A 19,618-nucleotide genomic window follows, 5' to 3' on the forward strand; every position below is an offset into this window, starting at 1 on the left:
ATTTAAAAACGTAAGAAATTTATAAATAAATAAATAATGTCGTGAAATTAATTACTTACTGTATTCTATATTCGCTATTTTATTAATATTTTTATATTTCAATTTATAGAAATTTGAATACTTCACTATTGAAGATTCAAAAACAAATGGAGACATTTATGGTTTTTTCCCCACTACCATTGTTTCCCACTAAATGGCAGGGAATTGATAAATAAATAACGTAACAAAGTTAATTATACCTCTGTTTGCAATGTTATCAACATTGCTATATTTAAATTTATACATAGAAAAAGTATTATTTTACTGTTTAAGTTAAATATTTAAGAAATAGGGTCATTTGCAATTTCTTACAAGTACATTGTTTCAGTTATCATTTAAAAAAGATAAATTTATGAATAAACAATATTGTAAAATTCATTATTATACTCTTTATTTGCTGTGTTATCGATACTACTGCAGTTAAGTTTATAGCAATATGATTGGTTATACTCAAGCTTAAAGCTAAATGAAATACATTTTTGTAATGAATTCCTTAATAAACTGAATGAGTCTATTGTTGAGCAAATTATTCAAACATACGCTTTCTTGTGACTTCATTTGAATACATCCTAGTGCCACAAAAAAAAAAAGGAAAAATGAAATAACAAGTTGAAAGAATTTATAATTCATTCTAATAAGGCACAGTTAGCAAACTCTTCGTTGCGTCGTTACAGTTTCACGTGCCAAGATAACGCAACGACGCAACGCTGATTTCGCGTTACGTAGTTTGCATTTCTATGCAGTTCAGATCAAAACTGCACTCTTAACACCTATTGCAATATAAAAAATGAACAGAAAAAAAAGCTAACATAAATGAGAAGTTCATTTCCTTTTACACTTTAACCCAGATCTGATCCCGCCTTTAGAAATTATACTATTCATATCATTTCTTAAATCACTCTTTTGCAAGTCATTAGAAAATTCTACTCTATTAACACCTCTGTTTATTGTAAAATTATTCACAATCAGATTATTTTACTTTTAAGTGTAGAAAGAGAAGAATAGAACCGACGGTCTAGTCGATCAATTAGATAATATTAGAAATATGTTACTTTTTACATTTAGTGAATTTTGAATCAATTGTATTTATTTTTACTTATATTTTTAAGCTGATCGTGAACAGGTAATTCTATTAATAAAATAAATAAAAAAATTACAAGAGTGAAAAAATCCATGAAATGTACAGCTATCAGTCTCAACATAATACTAATGTAATTTAGAATTATTTGCCATCTTTAAATTATTTTTAACTAAATGATGACTCGGGTATATCGAATTCATAGTGCCAACTATCAATTGCTCCCTTCGGTATTAAGTAATTTCTTTGTTTCCTGTATCGAATTAACAAATAATAACGTGAAACAGCATTATTTCATTTGTTCACTGCAACTCGTCTTGCATATTGCATTTCATATCGCACACCATGGCGCATACGCATTGCATTTAATATAATGAATAATTTACAAGACTGCATTTTTTCATTCGTCGTATTAATATTAAAAATTACTCCTTATTTATAGCCGCGCGACGATCGTACGCGTAATATTGCGCAACAGTTAAGATAACGAAGCAACTCCATTTCCAAAACAGTAAAATTTGCTTCCTGCTAATCACTATTCAAATGAAATTCGATGCACGTACCTTACAATGAAAGTATTTCAGAGACATTATTGCAACATCGGTATCATATTACATGAGAAATTGCAAAATTGCAAGAAAAAAAGAATATAAAGAAAAGGATTTCAATGTGAATCATTTAATTATTATAACTGTAGAGAAAGGAAATTTTTTGCGAAGTTTCATTAAAAATTTTTAATTAAAAACAAAAAAAACAACAATGTTGATTATAAATGGAAAAATATTCGATTCTAATTTTGAGAAAGGCAGAAGGAAATGATAATGTAACAGTATTTCTTTTTTCTCTCAACGTAAACCGCATTATCGAGAGATCCAAAAATAAAAAGAAAATGAGAAAGAGAAAAAAGAAATGACAATAAATAAGCTGAATGATATTTCGATGGAAAATTTTTTTCAAACCGTTACATGAATTTCCGTGCGATCCATATGAACTTCTTAATTCTGTCACGACTATCGGCACCGAGCTGGCAAATATTTGAACTGATAATCCACATTCCTCCGACTTGTGCGATAATTGAATACAACAAACTGCTGTATCTGGACTATCTATCACAACTTTCAAACAATTACTCATCTGCCTCTTCGTTACAATAATGCAGCATGAGCACCGATTACGGGCAAACTTTCAGGCTACCATAAAAACACGTAAGCGATTAGAGTTTTCTTTCCTTTCGATTTCATATCTTTCTTGCCTTTCATCGGAAATATTCATTATTATTAATTTTGAAACAACTGATATTAATTTTACGACTAAACTCGAAATACCATCTTTGATTCTATTTTTACTTAATTAACAATCAAGATTTAAATTTTTCATGCTGAAAACTTAAGTATACAGGGTGACCCATGTAACTGGCACAACTTATGGCTTTAAAACAGTAAAAGATAAAACAAAATGTCTTCAGGAAAAATTAAATGGCGTTGAATGGAACACCATGTGGTGCACGTGTCAGTACCGGAAGTGAAAGTGTTTCAAAGATTTCAAAGTTATCTTCATTTTTCTAAATAGAATTATGTATTTTGTTATACATCAATCGAAGCGTTTTATTATTCCCTACAAAAAAAGTATCAAAGTACTTCGGTCGAAAATGCAATAATAAAGATATATTAGGGAGAGACAGAGAGAGCCCAGTGGTCTTTCCCTGAGATATCTTTTGAACTAATCAATTTTCGACTCCAGTATTGTAAAGAATAAAAAAAAATGCTTTGATTGACGTTAACAGAAGCGTATAGTTTCCAAAAATTTGTTTAATGAAATTCCTCTTGCCTTTATACCTAAAGAACATGAATAAATAAAGCGAGTGGTGGGATTGTCCTTCCCCTAAAGCTTCTTTTAACCAAACAAAATAAGCCTAAGTTGCACGCGACCATACTTATGGACGGCAGTGTAACTGCCATTCACAGTGGCAAGGTTAGCTGCTAAAGTGGAACGCGAACACACAAGGGAGAAAGTAAATCTCTGCATTACCGACCGAGATTTAGCCACGAACGCGGAGGGAAAGCTCGTCCTTGAGCTCGTATTTCCCAGCACCGATAGATCGCGCTCGTAATCGAAATGAATTTTAAGCGCACGGGCACACAACATGCCGTGGCCTCGAAAAGTCGGTGACTCGGTGGCTGAGTCCGACAAACGGTTTGCGACGTTGCCGCTAGCCTTCACTTTAAACCGTATATATTTCTCTCATGTCCCATCACACGTCGCACGCGATAAATTCTTCCTCGGTCGCTTTCGGAATCATCGATGTTTCTCTCTAATCGAGAGTGTTCATTATCGATATAGAAGAACAGGTTAAAGAAACAAAGAAAATATCATGAACTGCATTAAAAAATCATGAAAATCAAGACGTACAAGTGCATGTTCTATTGTAAATGCATCGATAGATGCGTGTTTATAATTGCATTCCGATAGGTCATTGAATAATCGTGAATAAGATGGATGCAAACGTAAGGAAAGAAAGGTTTTTCCTTGCAAATTAGCAATTGATTCCACGTCGGTTCGGCAAGGGATGCGCGTGGCTCTGCTGCGCAGATGACGTCACACGAACTTTTGCTCCGGTAGCTCGGGTTATAACGCCGTTTGGAAGGTTTCCTATTGGCCTCGGTGACGTCATCCAAGGTCACGTGACAAACTCTCAAGAAGTACTTTTTTAACGATTCTTTGTGAATCTATGGAATTAGTTTGCGAATGTATTACGACCTAAGTTTATGAATTTACTTCATACAACATAACCTCAACACGCCGGATGAGCGGAAAGGAGGAACAAAATATCGCGCGACCCTGGCGCGAAAAACCGACATGTGCTCCTCGTTCGTGAATCACAGAACTAACGTGCAGAGAACAAACAGGAAGTTTGAGTCTCTTCTACGTCCTGTCCTTCTCTTTCTATGGTTTCACAAATGAAAAGTGGAATTGTTTGCAATTACATGCTGTCTTGGACTAATTATAACATTTTCGGTATTTTATACGTGTCTATCTATCTAGTTTAACTTCTGTAAGCGCCTTATTGCTATAAGCCAGTTATTTTTAAATGTTTCTTTTTGTGATGGTTACACTCAGGAAGAAAGTGAAGAAAAAGAAAATTAAACTTTTGCCTTAAGCACGGAACAATTAAAAATATGTCGAAGGTATCGCATTATTGACGGTACAAGAGGTAGGGAGATAATTTCTTCGTGTATTTAAGGAAACTAAATTAAAAAAATTTGTCCAGCAGTATTTGTCATTTAATTCTTTAAATTATGAACAGCTGAAAATGTTTTCTTCGCTATTACTATATAATCGGGTTGTCCTGATAAGTTCATAGATACTGATGATTCAGACAGATAATTATAGCAGGAACAATAGCAGATAAACTATGACACTGTTACAAGTCCTAATATTGTTCACAAGTATGAACAGAATAGTCATGATCGTTTCTTACGATCATTAATTTTAAATCATCAAAATTAATTTTCTTGAAAACAAAACCTCGTATAAAAATTTATTCTGCATTCCCAATTTATTTTTACACAAGGAATTGCTTTTTTCACTTGTACCACGAATTATATGATATTTTGTATGTTTGGATGAGTAGTGAGGTGTGCGCTTGCGAGAAAGTAGGGACTTGCAAATGATGGATGATCCCTCTGGCAGCGAGGGTAGGAAGTACCATCACATCCTGCTCTTTCCTTTTAATAAACTAACCCTTAACTACTTAGGCTTACAAATATAACATACAGGACATTGCAGAGTCAAAATTAACCCTGGGCCTTTTTAATGTATTATACAAAAGTATTATATAAACAAATTATAATTTGAAATTTAAATATATTTAATATTCTAATCGTTAGACTACTTGAAGTTGAAATTCTATTCCTATGCGAATACATCGAATGCTTGGATTATCGTAACAGTTCTAATAAAAACGGATCGTTGTCACATTGCCGTAAAATAGTGGCGATTCGCAGCAGTCGGTGATTTCCATATGGACTCAGGGCAAAAAATACTTCATTAAGCTGTTCTATGTAAAATGTTATTGGACGGAGAAGAATGTCTTCTTTCCTCTGACATTTTTTTTCTTTACCCGGGACGAAAGTTATTTTATCGATATATTTCGTTCTGTCTTCCAGAAATAAATTTCACACAAGAGAGCCGCAACCAAAGGAGAGTGCATTTAACTTCGAAGGAGATCCGCTTTGTTCAACGCCTCTCTTCCTGCCTTTACTTCTTTTTTCCTTTCTCTTCTGTGTTGCCTTTTAACATGTTCCCCGAGAAATTTATTTTCTAATTCGACTGATTTATTCGACGAGAGGTGGACATCCCGACCGAACGCAAAAAGATTTATCTCTTTATTTCAAGTCACTATTCATTTTCCGAGAAACACGAAATTGGATCTCGTTGAATTACGTGACAATTTTGCGACAATATTTCAATGTTATCTCGGCTAGAATATGACCCATTTAGAAAAATTGATTAATTTTGTAAAATCATAAATTAGAGAATAATTAATAAAAAAAAGTCTGACAGCAATTACACTCTACATAAAAAATATCTAACTCTTGTGAAAATTGATTTTTTACACCGATACCTTTTTGTATCGAACAGTTCAGCTAAATAATTTAATCAGCTGATTATTATTAAATGAATATTCAGTGTGTTCTCTGAGCAGTTGATATCTAGGTGAGAAAGTATGAGAATGCTTCAATGGAGAACGAAACACCTCTTATCGACTGATACAGGTGAATCTTTTGGAACCAGTTTTCGAAGCGGGCGAATGGTTAACAAATGACTCGACGTGTTTAAAAACCGAGAAAGTCGAAGCCGCATCGTGAACACATCGCGATATGATGAATGAACTTCTTAATCGCGCAACACGGCAAAATAAAACGTGAGATTGAACGTATCGATTATAAATTAATCCATGTACCGGGTGGTGTTTGCCGTTTCAACGATTTTCAATCAAGCAATCTGGAGATTCGTGAAACAATATTATGACGATGATAACAGAACAATCTGTTCATGATTAATGACACCATATTTAACACGTACAGTGTAATAGTGAAAATGGACACGTGTAACAAGATACTTCATAACAATAATTATGAAGGATATAATGATCAATGCTTTTTAATATTCTACTTCTTTAATATTTTATGTTTCACAGAAAGTAATTATTTCAATGTTTGGAAAAAGTGTAACATGTTTTATATGTGCAAATATGGAATATGCAATATGTATTTAGGTCCGTCTAATACAGAGAACAGTTTTACTTTTTGCACGAGCTTTGCAAATAAATTTTCTACACTTTGCGCATTTTATTTTTGTAATTAGGTCAAAATAAATCTGCACCTGCTGTGCTACAATTAATGCAGTATAAAACGAGCTAATAAATCTTGTAATTTTATTCATTTCTTTAGAGGTATACATGTAAAATAATTTACAGAATGTAAATCTTGAAATGTATCCAGAACGAAATATTAATTTTTTACAAAGACCCACGTGAAATTTTATTTGTGAATTTTACACCATTAAAAGAAAATCAAAAAAGTATAAATCACAAAAAGAAATAAATCAAACCAACAAACCAATCAAATCAACATTGTTAAATAGTTAAAATAATGAGTTACCCAAGTTTCGAAATTTACAATAAATCTTACATTTGTAAATCCTTTTACTAGAAAAAAAAAAAAAAAATTCTTTCGTCAGTTTTCTCTAAGAAATCTAGCCAAGAAATATTTGTTAGTTTCATTTGTTTTTAAGAAAATCATCCAATAATCGAAAAAAAAAATATACACCATTTCATTTGAAAGGAACTTAAAGAGATTTTCTTTAAAAGGCATGCAGAGTGCACGATAAACCTCAAATCGTCCTGACAAAAATATCCTACTTATCCTTCCGCGATTCACACGGTTCACCCCGTAGATTAATGCCAGAATATCCCGTGGAAGCGGCATTAAATACCTACTTAGCGAAAAGGGCGTCGTGAAATCGCGATACAAATTGCTCGGTTCATTTGATCGAACGTCTTATTAATGTCGGTAATTTTATCGATTCTCAAGAGGAATATTAACGCATGGAAAAGGAGCATCAATTATCGAGCTTGATACGGTAATGATTTGCTGCTGTATTGAACGATTCATCGCTCGTGATGCTTGGGATCGTGATCGATTACGTTCAACTTCGACAATCTCGCGTTACGATTCGAGGAATTTTAATCGATAGACGTCTGCACCTCTTTCCAGCACAACAGAATCGAATACCTACGATTTACGATGCCGTTTATTTTCGTAAATGCTTCGTTAAAAGCGACCCATCACCGTCACTTTTCTCGAGATTTTTATTGTTTTTAATCGGTAAACAAAGTACATTTTCCTTCTACATGTCAATCAGACTTGACGAATTTATTTGGACTCCTTTGTTTAATTCACTGGTTCACTTTGAAATAGAAAGCATGCAATAGAAAATACTTTATTGTAAATAGAATTTTATGCACATAATTCATTTATTTATGTTTAAAATAGACACTTTAATATACAAACGTACACTAGCGAACAAATCAGGTTTCCCCAGGAAGAATGGTGATGTTCCGAGTTCTCGCCCTTCTCTCTAGGCTTTCCGACGGGAGCTGGCCATCAATATACAGTGGGTGATCAAATTATTATGAACAGTGGCCTGGAAATTCACCAGATATGAACCCAATAGAAAATCTATGGGAATTATTAAAGCGTCGCATTGCATCAGAGACAATAACTAACAAGCAACAACTGATTGACAAAATTATATTCGTATGGCATTACGACCCAGAAATGCTAGAAAATTGCCGAAAAAATATGGAAATCATGCCGAGACGTATTCAGGCAATTATAGATGCTAAGGGCGGGGTGACCAAATATTAACATTATATGTGTTTTAAATTATAAAAGTTGTAAAATATAGCAATATAATAAAAATAAAAATATAACAGTAAGTTTTGCAATAAAAAGTGTATTTTCAATTCCATTCCCGATCAAACTTCAAATAAGTGATAATTTCGAACTGTTCATAATAATATGATCACCCACTGTACAGGGTATGTGGCCCTATCACTTGTGTGTAAACATTTATATACTAAATTTTATAATGTTTAATAATTATATTTGTTCTAAATTACTTTTAATATTAATATTGTCAAAATTAAAATTTTGAGTATTCCTGCTTCCCCTATATCACCCTTTTCCTCAGGGAAGCCTGATCTGACCGCGAGTGTACGAATGTAGTTTTTGATAGGAATAATTGTACGAAAAGGTTAACACTTTGACGGTCACACATTTCGTTATATTTCTGATTATTATCATTTTATATTCCTTTTTATACCGATCAAGAGATTATTAATTAAAACTGTATTTAAAAGTTTTGGATATTCAGATTACGAAAGTAAAATGAAGTGAAATAATAAAATAATAGTGTGATAATAACAGAATAATAGTATAAAAGAAAATGAGGTTCAAAATAATATTTACCATTTATAATATCACACTAATATCATTTAAAATACTATTTTGCTGTTATCATTCTCGATTTTTATTCATATGAAAATATTATTTTAAATGATGTTTCGTTAGAAATCGTTAATAGATACGTACATTTCCACTAAAATCTGACACTATTTGTGATTGATTGATTGTTAACTTTAATATCCAATAACGTAAAATATATGATCGCTACAATAGTGTAATTTAAAAATGATTTATTAAGGATTCGAATATTTAACAGCGAGATATTATAGAATAACTGTTACGGAATCTTGCTGAATTATATAACCTGTCAAGCTATTAGAAATGTTATTTAATCGATGAAAGAGTAGAACGAATATTCATTGTTCCTCCGATTCTTCAAGTAAAAAGGATCAAACGATTAAATTGGCCATTAATTTACAGTTACTCGAATAGAAACGGTCTTCCATCCTGATATTACCCAAGTTATATCATCGTTTACGAAGATGTTTCGGTTGATCAATGTTTGTTTCATACTTCACATACTTTGCGTTCTTAAACATTATCAATAAATGTATCTCTTAGTTAATGATTTTTTAAACGGCAATTTTTAATGAATTTTAAAGCAGCTACCTCTCCCTTATCATATTTTCAATTTCATAATTTAGGTCACAGTTATAAGATATAAGTATGATAAATAAGTGAAGAGAATAAATATTGCATAATTTGCAATATTTCTTCATTTTAAATTCGAGTGAATCTTTTTTATTGATAATTAAATAATATTCAAATACAGAAGCAATAAGGATATGTACATGTTTTATAGAAAAAAAGTTGATCTAGAGAGCTATCGTGACCATTGCACGCATAATATTGTTAAAAAAAAAAAGAAGAAGAAATGGAAGATAATAAATAATAAGATAATGTAGCTTGTTATAAGTAAATGTGAAAATATTTACGTAATTTTGTATGGAGTTTTATTAAAATTATGATAACATTTAAAAATTATAATTAATGATAGTAATGTGTGTGTGTGTAGAGTAGATTTTTTGTAATGTGTTTCCCTCATAATTTTTATTTTATCTCTCATTTTGTTTGTATCTCTTATATAATGTTCCAAAAAAAACCATCGTATTTTTATACGCAAGTATAGTAATTTACTAATTGAATTATACCGCGCGAAAGAAAATTCTAAAGCAAGGATTTATTTATTATATCGTTTAAAAATATCTATTCAATATCATTTCTTGTAATAAATATTGTACAGAATTTGATCAAAAATAGTCAATAAATAATTAACACGTTGATTAGATTATTTTAGTAGTGTAAATGTTAGACATCAATAACACTCTATTAACAATATCAGTTAAGATTAATCAGTCAAAGTTAATTCACCTGAACTTGTAATAATTAATATATTCGTGCCTGCTTATCTAAAGTTACATTTTCTTCAGTGGAAAAAATGTTACTTTAAGACAATCACAATTTCTTTACTTGATATTTTATAATTTAAAATAACAAATAATACTCGAGGCATTAACATTTGAAGACAATTATTCTGATTTGTATTTATATTATATTTTAATTGCAAATTACTTTGGAACTTTCTAATATAGTTTTATTGATTGAAAAATAGCTGAATTTTCAGGACGTTGTAATTGAACTCTGAAGATATCAAGCTTAAGCTAAAAGAAATTAAAACTTTAATATTTGACGACGAAAGCGAAATTTGACTTTTGTTTAAATTTTTACTTTTATGGGGGAAAGTTTTAAACATTTCATATAACGAATGATTGTATAATATAGCAGAGACTTTGAAAAGTATCTCAGAACTTTATTCAAACGATCTACTTTGCCTATGGAGGGTTAAATTAGAACCTCCTGCACTTGCTTTATCGCATTAAAAATTTGTTCTAAAACTTATTAATTAAGTGGTGTCACATATGACATTATATTACTATCTGCGTACTGCCATTAAATTAAGTTAAAAGGGAATTCGAAGGTAGAACTGTTTAAAATTTCAATCAAGTGTAGATGTTCGCTCGTTATTAGGCACAGTTACGACATGTTACCAAGTTCTAAGATTTCGAGATCCGAAATCTCAACATACTGTATTCATAATGAGTCTCAAGGGCTCAGCCTTAGCGAACGTTGTGTAACAAGTCGAGACGACCTTAAATCAGTGACTGATTTCAGGACTCCTGAGAGCAATTTGAAATAACTGAAACCTTAAACGACTAGTAGAAAAAGTCAGCATTTACGTTAAATTGAAACAAATTGTTTCGAAGTAGCTACTTTGGTTAAGCTTCATTAATATTGTATATCATAAAATAATTTCGAAGATGAAAGTTTAATTCTTTAAACATTATGGTTCATTATTAAAGGTGCAGGAACTTGTCGCTCTATGTCATATTAAATAAATAACTTAAAATACGAAATTAAATAAATATGTTAAGACGCATCGCTTTTGTTGGCTACCTTTTGAGGACTCACAACTCATAATACTCCAAATTTATCAGACATTACCTATACTTAATTTTTACACGAGACTAATTTAGAAAAAAAATGATACAATTTTTAATATTAGAGTAGATACCTAAATAAATATTTATACAATAAATGTGAAATGGTCTTCTGTCCCTATAGTACCATTTCATTATATTTTGGGAAACTGAAGTACCGTAATTGGGGTAGATTGGAATTTAAATTTTTACTGGGAATTTAGTGAAATGGCGAGCCCTAATTTTAATTAATTAGTCTCTAAATTCCTACTGACCCACCGAAAGTTTTCCCGAACTTCTGACGGCCAATTCTCTGCTGATCGTGGCCCATAATTTTTCATAATGCGAATATATCCGTCATCTCCTACTGATTTCGGTCATAATTACTGAAAGGGTTAAACATTACGAGTTTCGACTTCGAAAAAGAGAAAAGAAAGTTGAATTCAATGATGGGGTACAAAGTCCCGTTTCGATAAAATACTTATCACGATAAAATGATGTAGCGCATAAAATGTAGAGAACGAAAGACTGATTATTTTATTTAATCGCCAAGATATCGTGTTACGGTTTTCGAGCGGATCAACCCACTTTAAACTGCTTCAGAGCGCAATCCTTCGATCTGTCCTGATCAATTTTATTTTTCGCATTCGACAGACTCAAAAATCAAAAACTAAAAATTTGACATCTATTTGGGACTCTGATTTTCGAATTCATTTTCCATCGTATGAACTCTACATTTACGGATTTAAATAATTAGCAGAATATCAATTAAAAAACAATTTAAAGAAACTCGAATTCTTAATTAAGTACTTGTACATATTCTGAATTGGAGTTTAATCTATTTGTATCATTAACGTATATGTACGTGTAATAATTAGTGCATAGTGTAAAAAGAAAAAACTTTGGTGATAAGAGCATATTTTCCATTCTTTCGTATGATGCAAATGGGTTAATGAAATAATTATATTCAGCTCATGATGGAGTTGCGGAACGATTTTGCTTTTAATGATGATAAAAAATGGAGGCAAAGAAGAATATGATTAGCCGGCCGGTATGCCAAGAAATCAATGTAAAATACGACGCATGCGTTGAAATTTTTATTTCACTTAAACGATACGCGCGAGTAAATACCTTATCGATCGACGAGTTCAAGAATAACGTGGCGAGTCGCGGGACTAGTGGAATACGTTCTACGATAATTTCTCATTGGAAATAACTTGCTAACGGTCATTAAAAAAAAAAGACAATCGATCGGTTCTGAAAGGATGCAGTTTAATTTTCGTGACTTTCGAATGACTCATAAAGCATAAATTAGCTTCTCATTTAATTAGTATTAGGAATTAACAGTCTATCACCTGGCAAGCACGATACTAGGTTGTTACATAAGTCTGTCATTTTTTTAATTTACTAAAATGACTTATTTGTCATAGAAGAAAAATTAAAGTCAATGAATTATTTATTTTACTGCGCTCCTTTAATATGACTGTACAACTTTTTACATAAGTGCATCTATGCACTTTTCAAATGAAATTGCATATGCTTATATTCTACGTAAAGAAGTAGTAGAGTACTATGTTTAAAAAAGTAATATAACAAGATAAAGAAGATTGGATAGTATGAAATAAAAAACTTTATACTTTAGTAAATTAATTATTTCGAGACAAAACATTTAAACAGGAGCGGATTAAGATTTCTGGGGCCCCGGGGTTACCAAACTTTCAAAGGCATCTTGGGTTGATAAAATTTGTTTAAAAATTCAAATTTATTCAAAATGAAATTATATAATATTTAATAGTAAAAAGAAATTTCATTCAATATTTTTGAATGAAATATTCAGAGGCTGAAGCCCTTCTTAGACCCTCCTTTAATCAGGCGTTGCATTTGAAAATGTCATTTTAACAGATTTGGTTGTTCTATCATTGAAAATTATTTTCAAGATGATAGTCAAGATATTTGAATATTTATTTATGATACTATAATTATCATAAATACTGTATTAAGGTGAACAGATAGTAATATAAAACTTGAAGTACAGTGAGAGGTAAAAATAAGTGGACTCTGTTCAAAATAGAATACCTCGGTTAAAATTGGACTAAATAACTTGAGGTTTTTTGAGAAGTTATAAAAATTAATTCACTAAAATATGTATTTTTATCGTTTTAAAAAATTACAATTTCTTGAAATCGTGAAAAAAAATAGTGAATGGTAATTTTTCAACCTTTTTATGTGAGTCTATAATGAAAATTTAAAATATGTCTTTCGTAGATTCAGATAAGTTACGTGTACGCTGAAAATTTCATCGAGATCGGTCAACGCATTTAAAAGTTATAAATAATTAAAATTTCCGAAAATCGCGACTTTTCATCTAAGAACATAACTAGTCACGTTCATTACCATTCACTATATTTTATCACGATTTCAACAATTTGTAATTTTTTAAAACGATGAAAATACATATTTTAGTGAATTAATTTTTATAGCTTCTCAAAAAATCTCAAGTTATTTAGTCCAATTTTAACTGAGGTATTTTATTTTGAACAGTGTCCACTTATTTTTGCCTCTCACTGTAACTATTACAAGTAACACAATAAAATGTTATGTTAAATGTCAACTTTGAGTATGAACGAGTTAGCTATTTAATGACCCTGTTAACGAGATAAGGTAAAGAATCATTAAGAATAATAAAATTGAAAAAGATAAGAAGAAAATGACTATAAGTACATTGTAATTGATGTATTTTGAAGGAGGTTTCCTTGTTTTCTTAAAGGAAAGGAATTTCTAGAATTCCATTGTAAGATGACAAGACGTAGTAAAAAAGCGACGTTCGTTCGACGTAATCTTGAAGGACTTGCTAAGTTTATCGATCAGCCATTCGAAAGGTAGAAATCTGTCTTCTTACCTGGTCGACGGTTCTCTGAAGGATCTGGCGCTTGTCAGTCTTGCCAGAGCTCATGTCCGTGACGGAAATCAGCTCGGCAAGCTCATCGATAAACAGGTTCTCCTGGTTCCGTCGTCTTTTTTCGTTAAGGCACTTGTTACTGTAAACAATCAAAATGACAAATCATTGGAGTTTGCTCGTGATCGTAATTCTTATCAATAAATCATTCCTTAACACCTTCACAACCTCACGCCTTTATCGAGATCTATGGCTATTTTAATGTTACGTTTCTTATAAATATTTGAGAGTTTTGATAATTCATATTACAAAATCATTTACTTTTTCATTTTAGCAAGTAATACAGTTAATGAAAATAAAATCAACGTTATTCGTATGGAGAATTTTCAGACGATTTCATTACCTGTATAATTAAAAATTCTATAATTTATTTGACTCGAAATACTTGTGTTAGATACTTGAGATTATAGATAATACATATAATGATACATTAGATCAAATTTTTTCAAAATAAAAATATTACCTAATGAAATGTTCAATAACTCCAAAGCTTCAAATACGTATGAGTGGCATTGTCAGGTCTCTTAGAAATTTTGGAATTTAGGAAATATGGGATTCTAGAATTGTCAAATTATTAGGATCTGTGATTTCGGAATTTTGAAATTCTCAAATCTTTGTAATCGGAGATTTTAGAATTCTGGGATTCTGAAGTTTTGAAATTATGGAATTTTTGAACTTAAAAATTAAAAAATTTTAGAATTTTAAAAGCGAAGGTCTGCACTTTTTAGTAGAGACCAGTCCAGATTTTTAGGGGGATTAGGACTACCCTAATCCTCATCTAGTTACGTCAATGACGAGCGGTAGTTAAAGTGTTTAAAAAAATTTCCAATTTTAAGAGAATTCATATAGAATTTACAAAAAGTAAAATTTTTACAAGTTAACACCATAGATTTATTAGATATTAATATTGACAGTAAATTAAGTACTCAACTCACGAATATTTGTGACGATTTGGCTAGTAGGCTATTAAAGTATTAAAAAAATCTAAATCTCCAAATAATATTAAATTCATATTAAATTCCATACCAAATTCCATAACGACTGAATTTTCTTTAAATTAAGATTATAAATTAATCGTCTACCATTATTTCTTATTATACATTAAAATCTCCCGCAATGAAAGCTAAACACTTTATCATCAATATTTCTCTGATTTTTTGTTTTTCTTGAATAAATCACGAGAATAATTAAATTCCATTGGAATAATACAATTATTCAATTCTGATTAAAGGTATTTCATTACTCCTGATTAATTAGCACTTCGCGGATCAATACTTCAAACAAAGAACTTCGTTAATCGTTATCGTATGCTATAATTGTGCAACTGTTACCAGAAACTTAATATATGTACATCGGAGAATCATCTGAAATGTGATAAGGAAGATCTAGACAGCCATTGATAACACCACCTCGGTTCAGGTGTCTGATAAAAAGCGATTAAACATCCTGCAGCGTTTAATGTGCAATATTTTTGAATGTCATATGAAGCATTCAGCGCAACGATGGCCTAATTGCAAAATGATAATTTCTGAATAATTAGCACTTGCACTGCGTGACAAGAAATTACTGCTGCGCAGATGTGGTTCTAATGTCGTTATATGATGAAAATAGCATGAATCAAGTTAGACCGATGTAGTTTCATAGATAAACTCGCCATACATTTCACCCATTAATAGATTTTAGCCAGGACCGGATCAAGATTTTTAGGGTCCGGGGCTATGAAACTTTCGAGAGCCCCCTTGGTTGATAAATTCAGTTTAAAAATTGAAATTTATTTAAAATAAAATTAAAAGAAAGAAGCGACAGTAGACAAAATTTACTTTTAATATTCTTTAACATAGTAAATGGAAGGGTTACAACGAAACCCTCTGGAAAGTTGAGCCCGGAGCTTAGACCCCCTCCCCCTTAATTTAGAAAAATGATTTTAATTATTTTAATTGTAAGTAAATTTCTATGAGATTTCATATCGTTTATCTCACTTTAATTCTCAGACTAACGTGCATAAATCATCATTCATTATATTGTTTCGCGAAATCTGTTACAATTCCAACATGCAGACTTCAATCGCAGTGAAATCCTACTAAAATGGTTGCATCAATCTTTCGGATTCTTGCAGTTCGCTCGTTAATCTTTTCACACCCACTAATAGGTCGCTGTTATCCCGAACTTTTGTTCCAGAAATGCTGGAGGAACGATCTTTGACGAGGGGATGATGAATCATGGGGTCGGAACGTTTATTGCCGGGTCACAAATCAATCGTAGCTGAATTTCTTTCGTGAAATGGAATTTCCTGGGTGAAAATATTTGAATGTACCTCATGCTAGCTAATTTCTATCAAAATCAGGTATCTAGAGACATTTTACAGATATATGTAAAAAAGTTCTTTTCTTATGCGACTATTACAATACAGTGGGTGATCAAATTATTAGAGCCACTCACATAAATTGACGATTTTACATAAAAATGATTAATTCTTAAATGAAAACCGAGTTAAACAGAGTTTTTATTATTTTTTATGACGTATTGGTGCTTGTAAAATTATGATACACAGTTGAAAAAAGTGAAAGTTCTTGACTGGGCCGGAAATTCTCCGGACCTCAACCCTATCGAAAATTTTTGGAAATATTTATTATTAGTAATAAATGTCAATTGATTGAACGTTTGATAGAAGTATGGGCCAGAAATAAAGCAATCAAAATGAATTGCTTAAACTCCATCGAAAGTATGGAGTACAAATCAAAAGTATAAATACTAAGATAGATGTGTAAATATAATCTTTTAAATGTATTTGTTTACTTTTATAAGTATTATTTTGTATATTAATAGTGAAGGATTATTGATTAAAAGTTACACAATGTAAAAACCTTAAAATTGTGGCTCTATTTCTACAGAAACACGAAAAACCCATTTTTCATACCGTGGCTTTAATAATTTGATCACCCACTGTATATCAAAATGAGTGATATCTGATAAAATACGAATTAAAATAGAAAATTAAACGAATAAAAGAGAGAACAATGAAACAATGTGAAATATATGGTGGCATTTTGGTGAAATAAAAAGCAAATGGAATGAAACTGAATTTAAAAAAAAATCTATTATATCCGTAACTATATAAAATAATGTGAATAATTATGAAACTAGAAATTTTAGCAACCACAGAATCAACAGTCAATTTAGCCATTACACAGAATCAACAAATATTTCAGAATTGAACAGCTGCAAGTGATCAGAGATCTAACGATATCAACGAAGGGTTATTAGCAGAAATCAAATGAAATATCACACTGCATTTCATTTGTTACGTATTGTATTGTTATACTACTTATTAAATTATCACAGAATAACGTTATAATAATATTTTAATCCTCAATTAAAATTAGTACAATAAAACTTGATGTACTGAAACCTTTCCAATCCATTATACATGTAAATTTTGATCAATTACATTATTTACATTGAATTTTATTGAAACTTACATTTTTCATTTAATTATATTCTGATATATGTACATATACATATAATATTTAATCAAGCAAGTACAAAGAGTATTAGTCATCGGACACATTCTCTTACGAAACAAAAAGAAAAATGAATAAGAGACTATAAAATATTTAAGTTAAATTGTTACTTTCCTGTAATAATACATTACAAGGTATATAACTTTTCGACCTGTTTTCAAGTTCTTACCGGAAACCTTGAATTTTTTCACGCTGCTGAACACCGTAAGAACTCACAATTTAATCCCTAACAATTTCTTACAATCACTTTTCATCTTCGAATAAACCGAAGTTTTATTAGCTGTCTTTAGAAACGAATTTTCTTTATGTAAGAGAAGAAGAAAAAATACTACAGTTTCGAATTATTTATTTTCCATGCAATTTACGTTATATTTTAGCATTCGGCTGAATTGCCTTTGGGACTGATTACTATGATCTATACGGGAGGCTTCCTGCGCGCTTAATTGCCATTTCCCACAAGTGGATATTGTCATTCCAATGATGATTTATTCTTCCCATTAAGCTTGCCCTATTTGTCGTATTATCTTTAGCCATTACACAGTTTAGAAGCTTGCAGATTTTCTATGTCGTTAAGAAACCTCTCTAGCTAATATTGTACTATTACTACTGCAAAATCTATTTTTTCAAAATGAAAAAAGGTTACATGACTTTTCAATTCTGTACCTAAATCACAAAATTACCACTTTTCATTTTATAATTCGCACATGATAAGTAAATGTAAAACAGAGAATTTATATGCCAATTAGTCGAAGTGTTAATTACATGGATCACAGGTGAACTGTGATAAACAAAATTTATATCAAAATACTGTTATATACCTTTCATAAATTTATAACATGATCGACCCAGTCATAGGGGAGGGCTGGTAGGAGAACTACCAAAGGGGTCAAAATGACTGGTTTACAGTTTTTTATTTTAAATTATAAATCTTATCCGGGTATTTTTGAATGAATGTATTTAGCAATCTACATTATTTTCAACTTAAAAATAAACGCGCGTCAAACGTTGATAGTTCTAGTGTTAAGATTCCTAGGGTCGCAGGCTTATTAAACCTTCGAGGGCCCATTGGTTAATAAACTTGGTTAACAAATTAAAATTTATTCTAAATAAACTTAAATAACACTTAATGGTAAATAAAAAGGGCAGCAGTAAAACAAATTTGATTAAATATTTTTTAGCATATTAAATTGAAGGCTTGCACCCCCGCCCCCCAGTGGGGCCCCGGGAGGCTGCAGCCCCCTTAGACTTCCCATTAACCCGGCTGCCATAGAGTTAAAACCTACGGCGTCCAAAGTCAATCAGCGTAATATCAAGGACAGTTATCAAAGGGTTAAAGGTAGTTAAAGAATTCATTTATGAAATAGAATATTAATTTTTGTTTTTTTATAATATTAATGAACCGAATGATATCGAATCTAATAAAACTTTGAACGATGCAGAAAGGTTAAGAAAATTCCTCTGGAACCGACGAGAGAGGATCGTTTAACCAAAGGAACGAGAGGCGAGGCGAGGCGAGGCGACGCGAAACGAGGACTCGAGGCGGCTCGTTCGTTTAGTAAATTTCATAGAAAGAAAATTGTTAGATGCTGAATCAACGTTAGTCCCGTTGAAACGTTCAGCTGACCTTGCGTGACGTCACATCGTTGAACAGTGACTCTCACTTCGGTAAGGCCAGCTGAGTAAGTACTTCCATCGCGATGAAGTTGCTTCATCGTTGGGTCTGTTGCTTCGCCAACGCAGTTTCTCGATATTTCGTTACGGACTCGAGTGCAATTCGTTCGCACGATTGTCTACGATTCACGCTTCTTATTTTTTTTTTCTTCTTTCTTTTCATTTCTTTCACGAAATGTTTCTCGTCACGGTGTGTCCGGACGCGATGCACTCAATCTCTTTTTACCAGACCGGCCGTTTAATGTTGAAAACGCATCGACACACTGGACCATTTCTCGCTAGGGACTCTCTCTTTCTCCCCTCGCGTATTTCGTACACGTATGAACTTTTGATAAACCGAGTGA

The 19,618-nt window shown here is 31.5% G+C and overlaps 1 protein-coding gene across 9 annotated transcripts in view; it reads right to left on the bottom strand.

The window, feature by feature from the left end:
- The window catches only part of LOC117609063 (uncharacterized), a 164,483-nt gene that overhangs the window by 30,201 nt on the left and 114,664 nt on the right, over positions 1–19,618 (bottom strand). For all 9 annotated transcript variants that reach the window (XM_076691935.1, XM_076691937.1, XM_076691934.1 and 6 more), the window contains one exon: positions 14,026–14,164. In XM_076691935.1, coding sequence (XP_076548050.1) covers positions 14,026–14,164 — 139 coding nt within the window. The remainder of the gene's footprint in view (positions 1–14,025; positions 14,165–19,618) is intronic.

Source organism: Osmia lignaria, chromosome 14 (assembly GCF_051020975.1).
Source record: "Osmia lignaria lignaria isolate PbOS001 chromosome 14, iyOsmLign1, whole genome shotgun sequence".
In the NCBI taxonomy this organism is placed as follows: domain Eukaryota; kingdom Metazoa; phylum Arthropoda; class Insecta; order Hymenoptera; family Megachilidae; genus Osmia; species Osmia lignaria.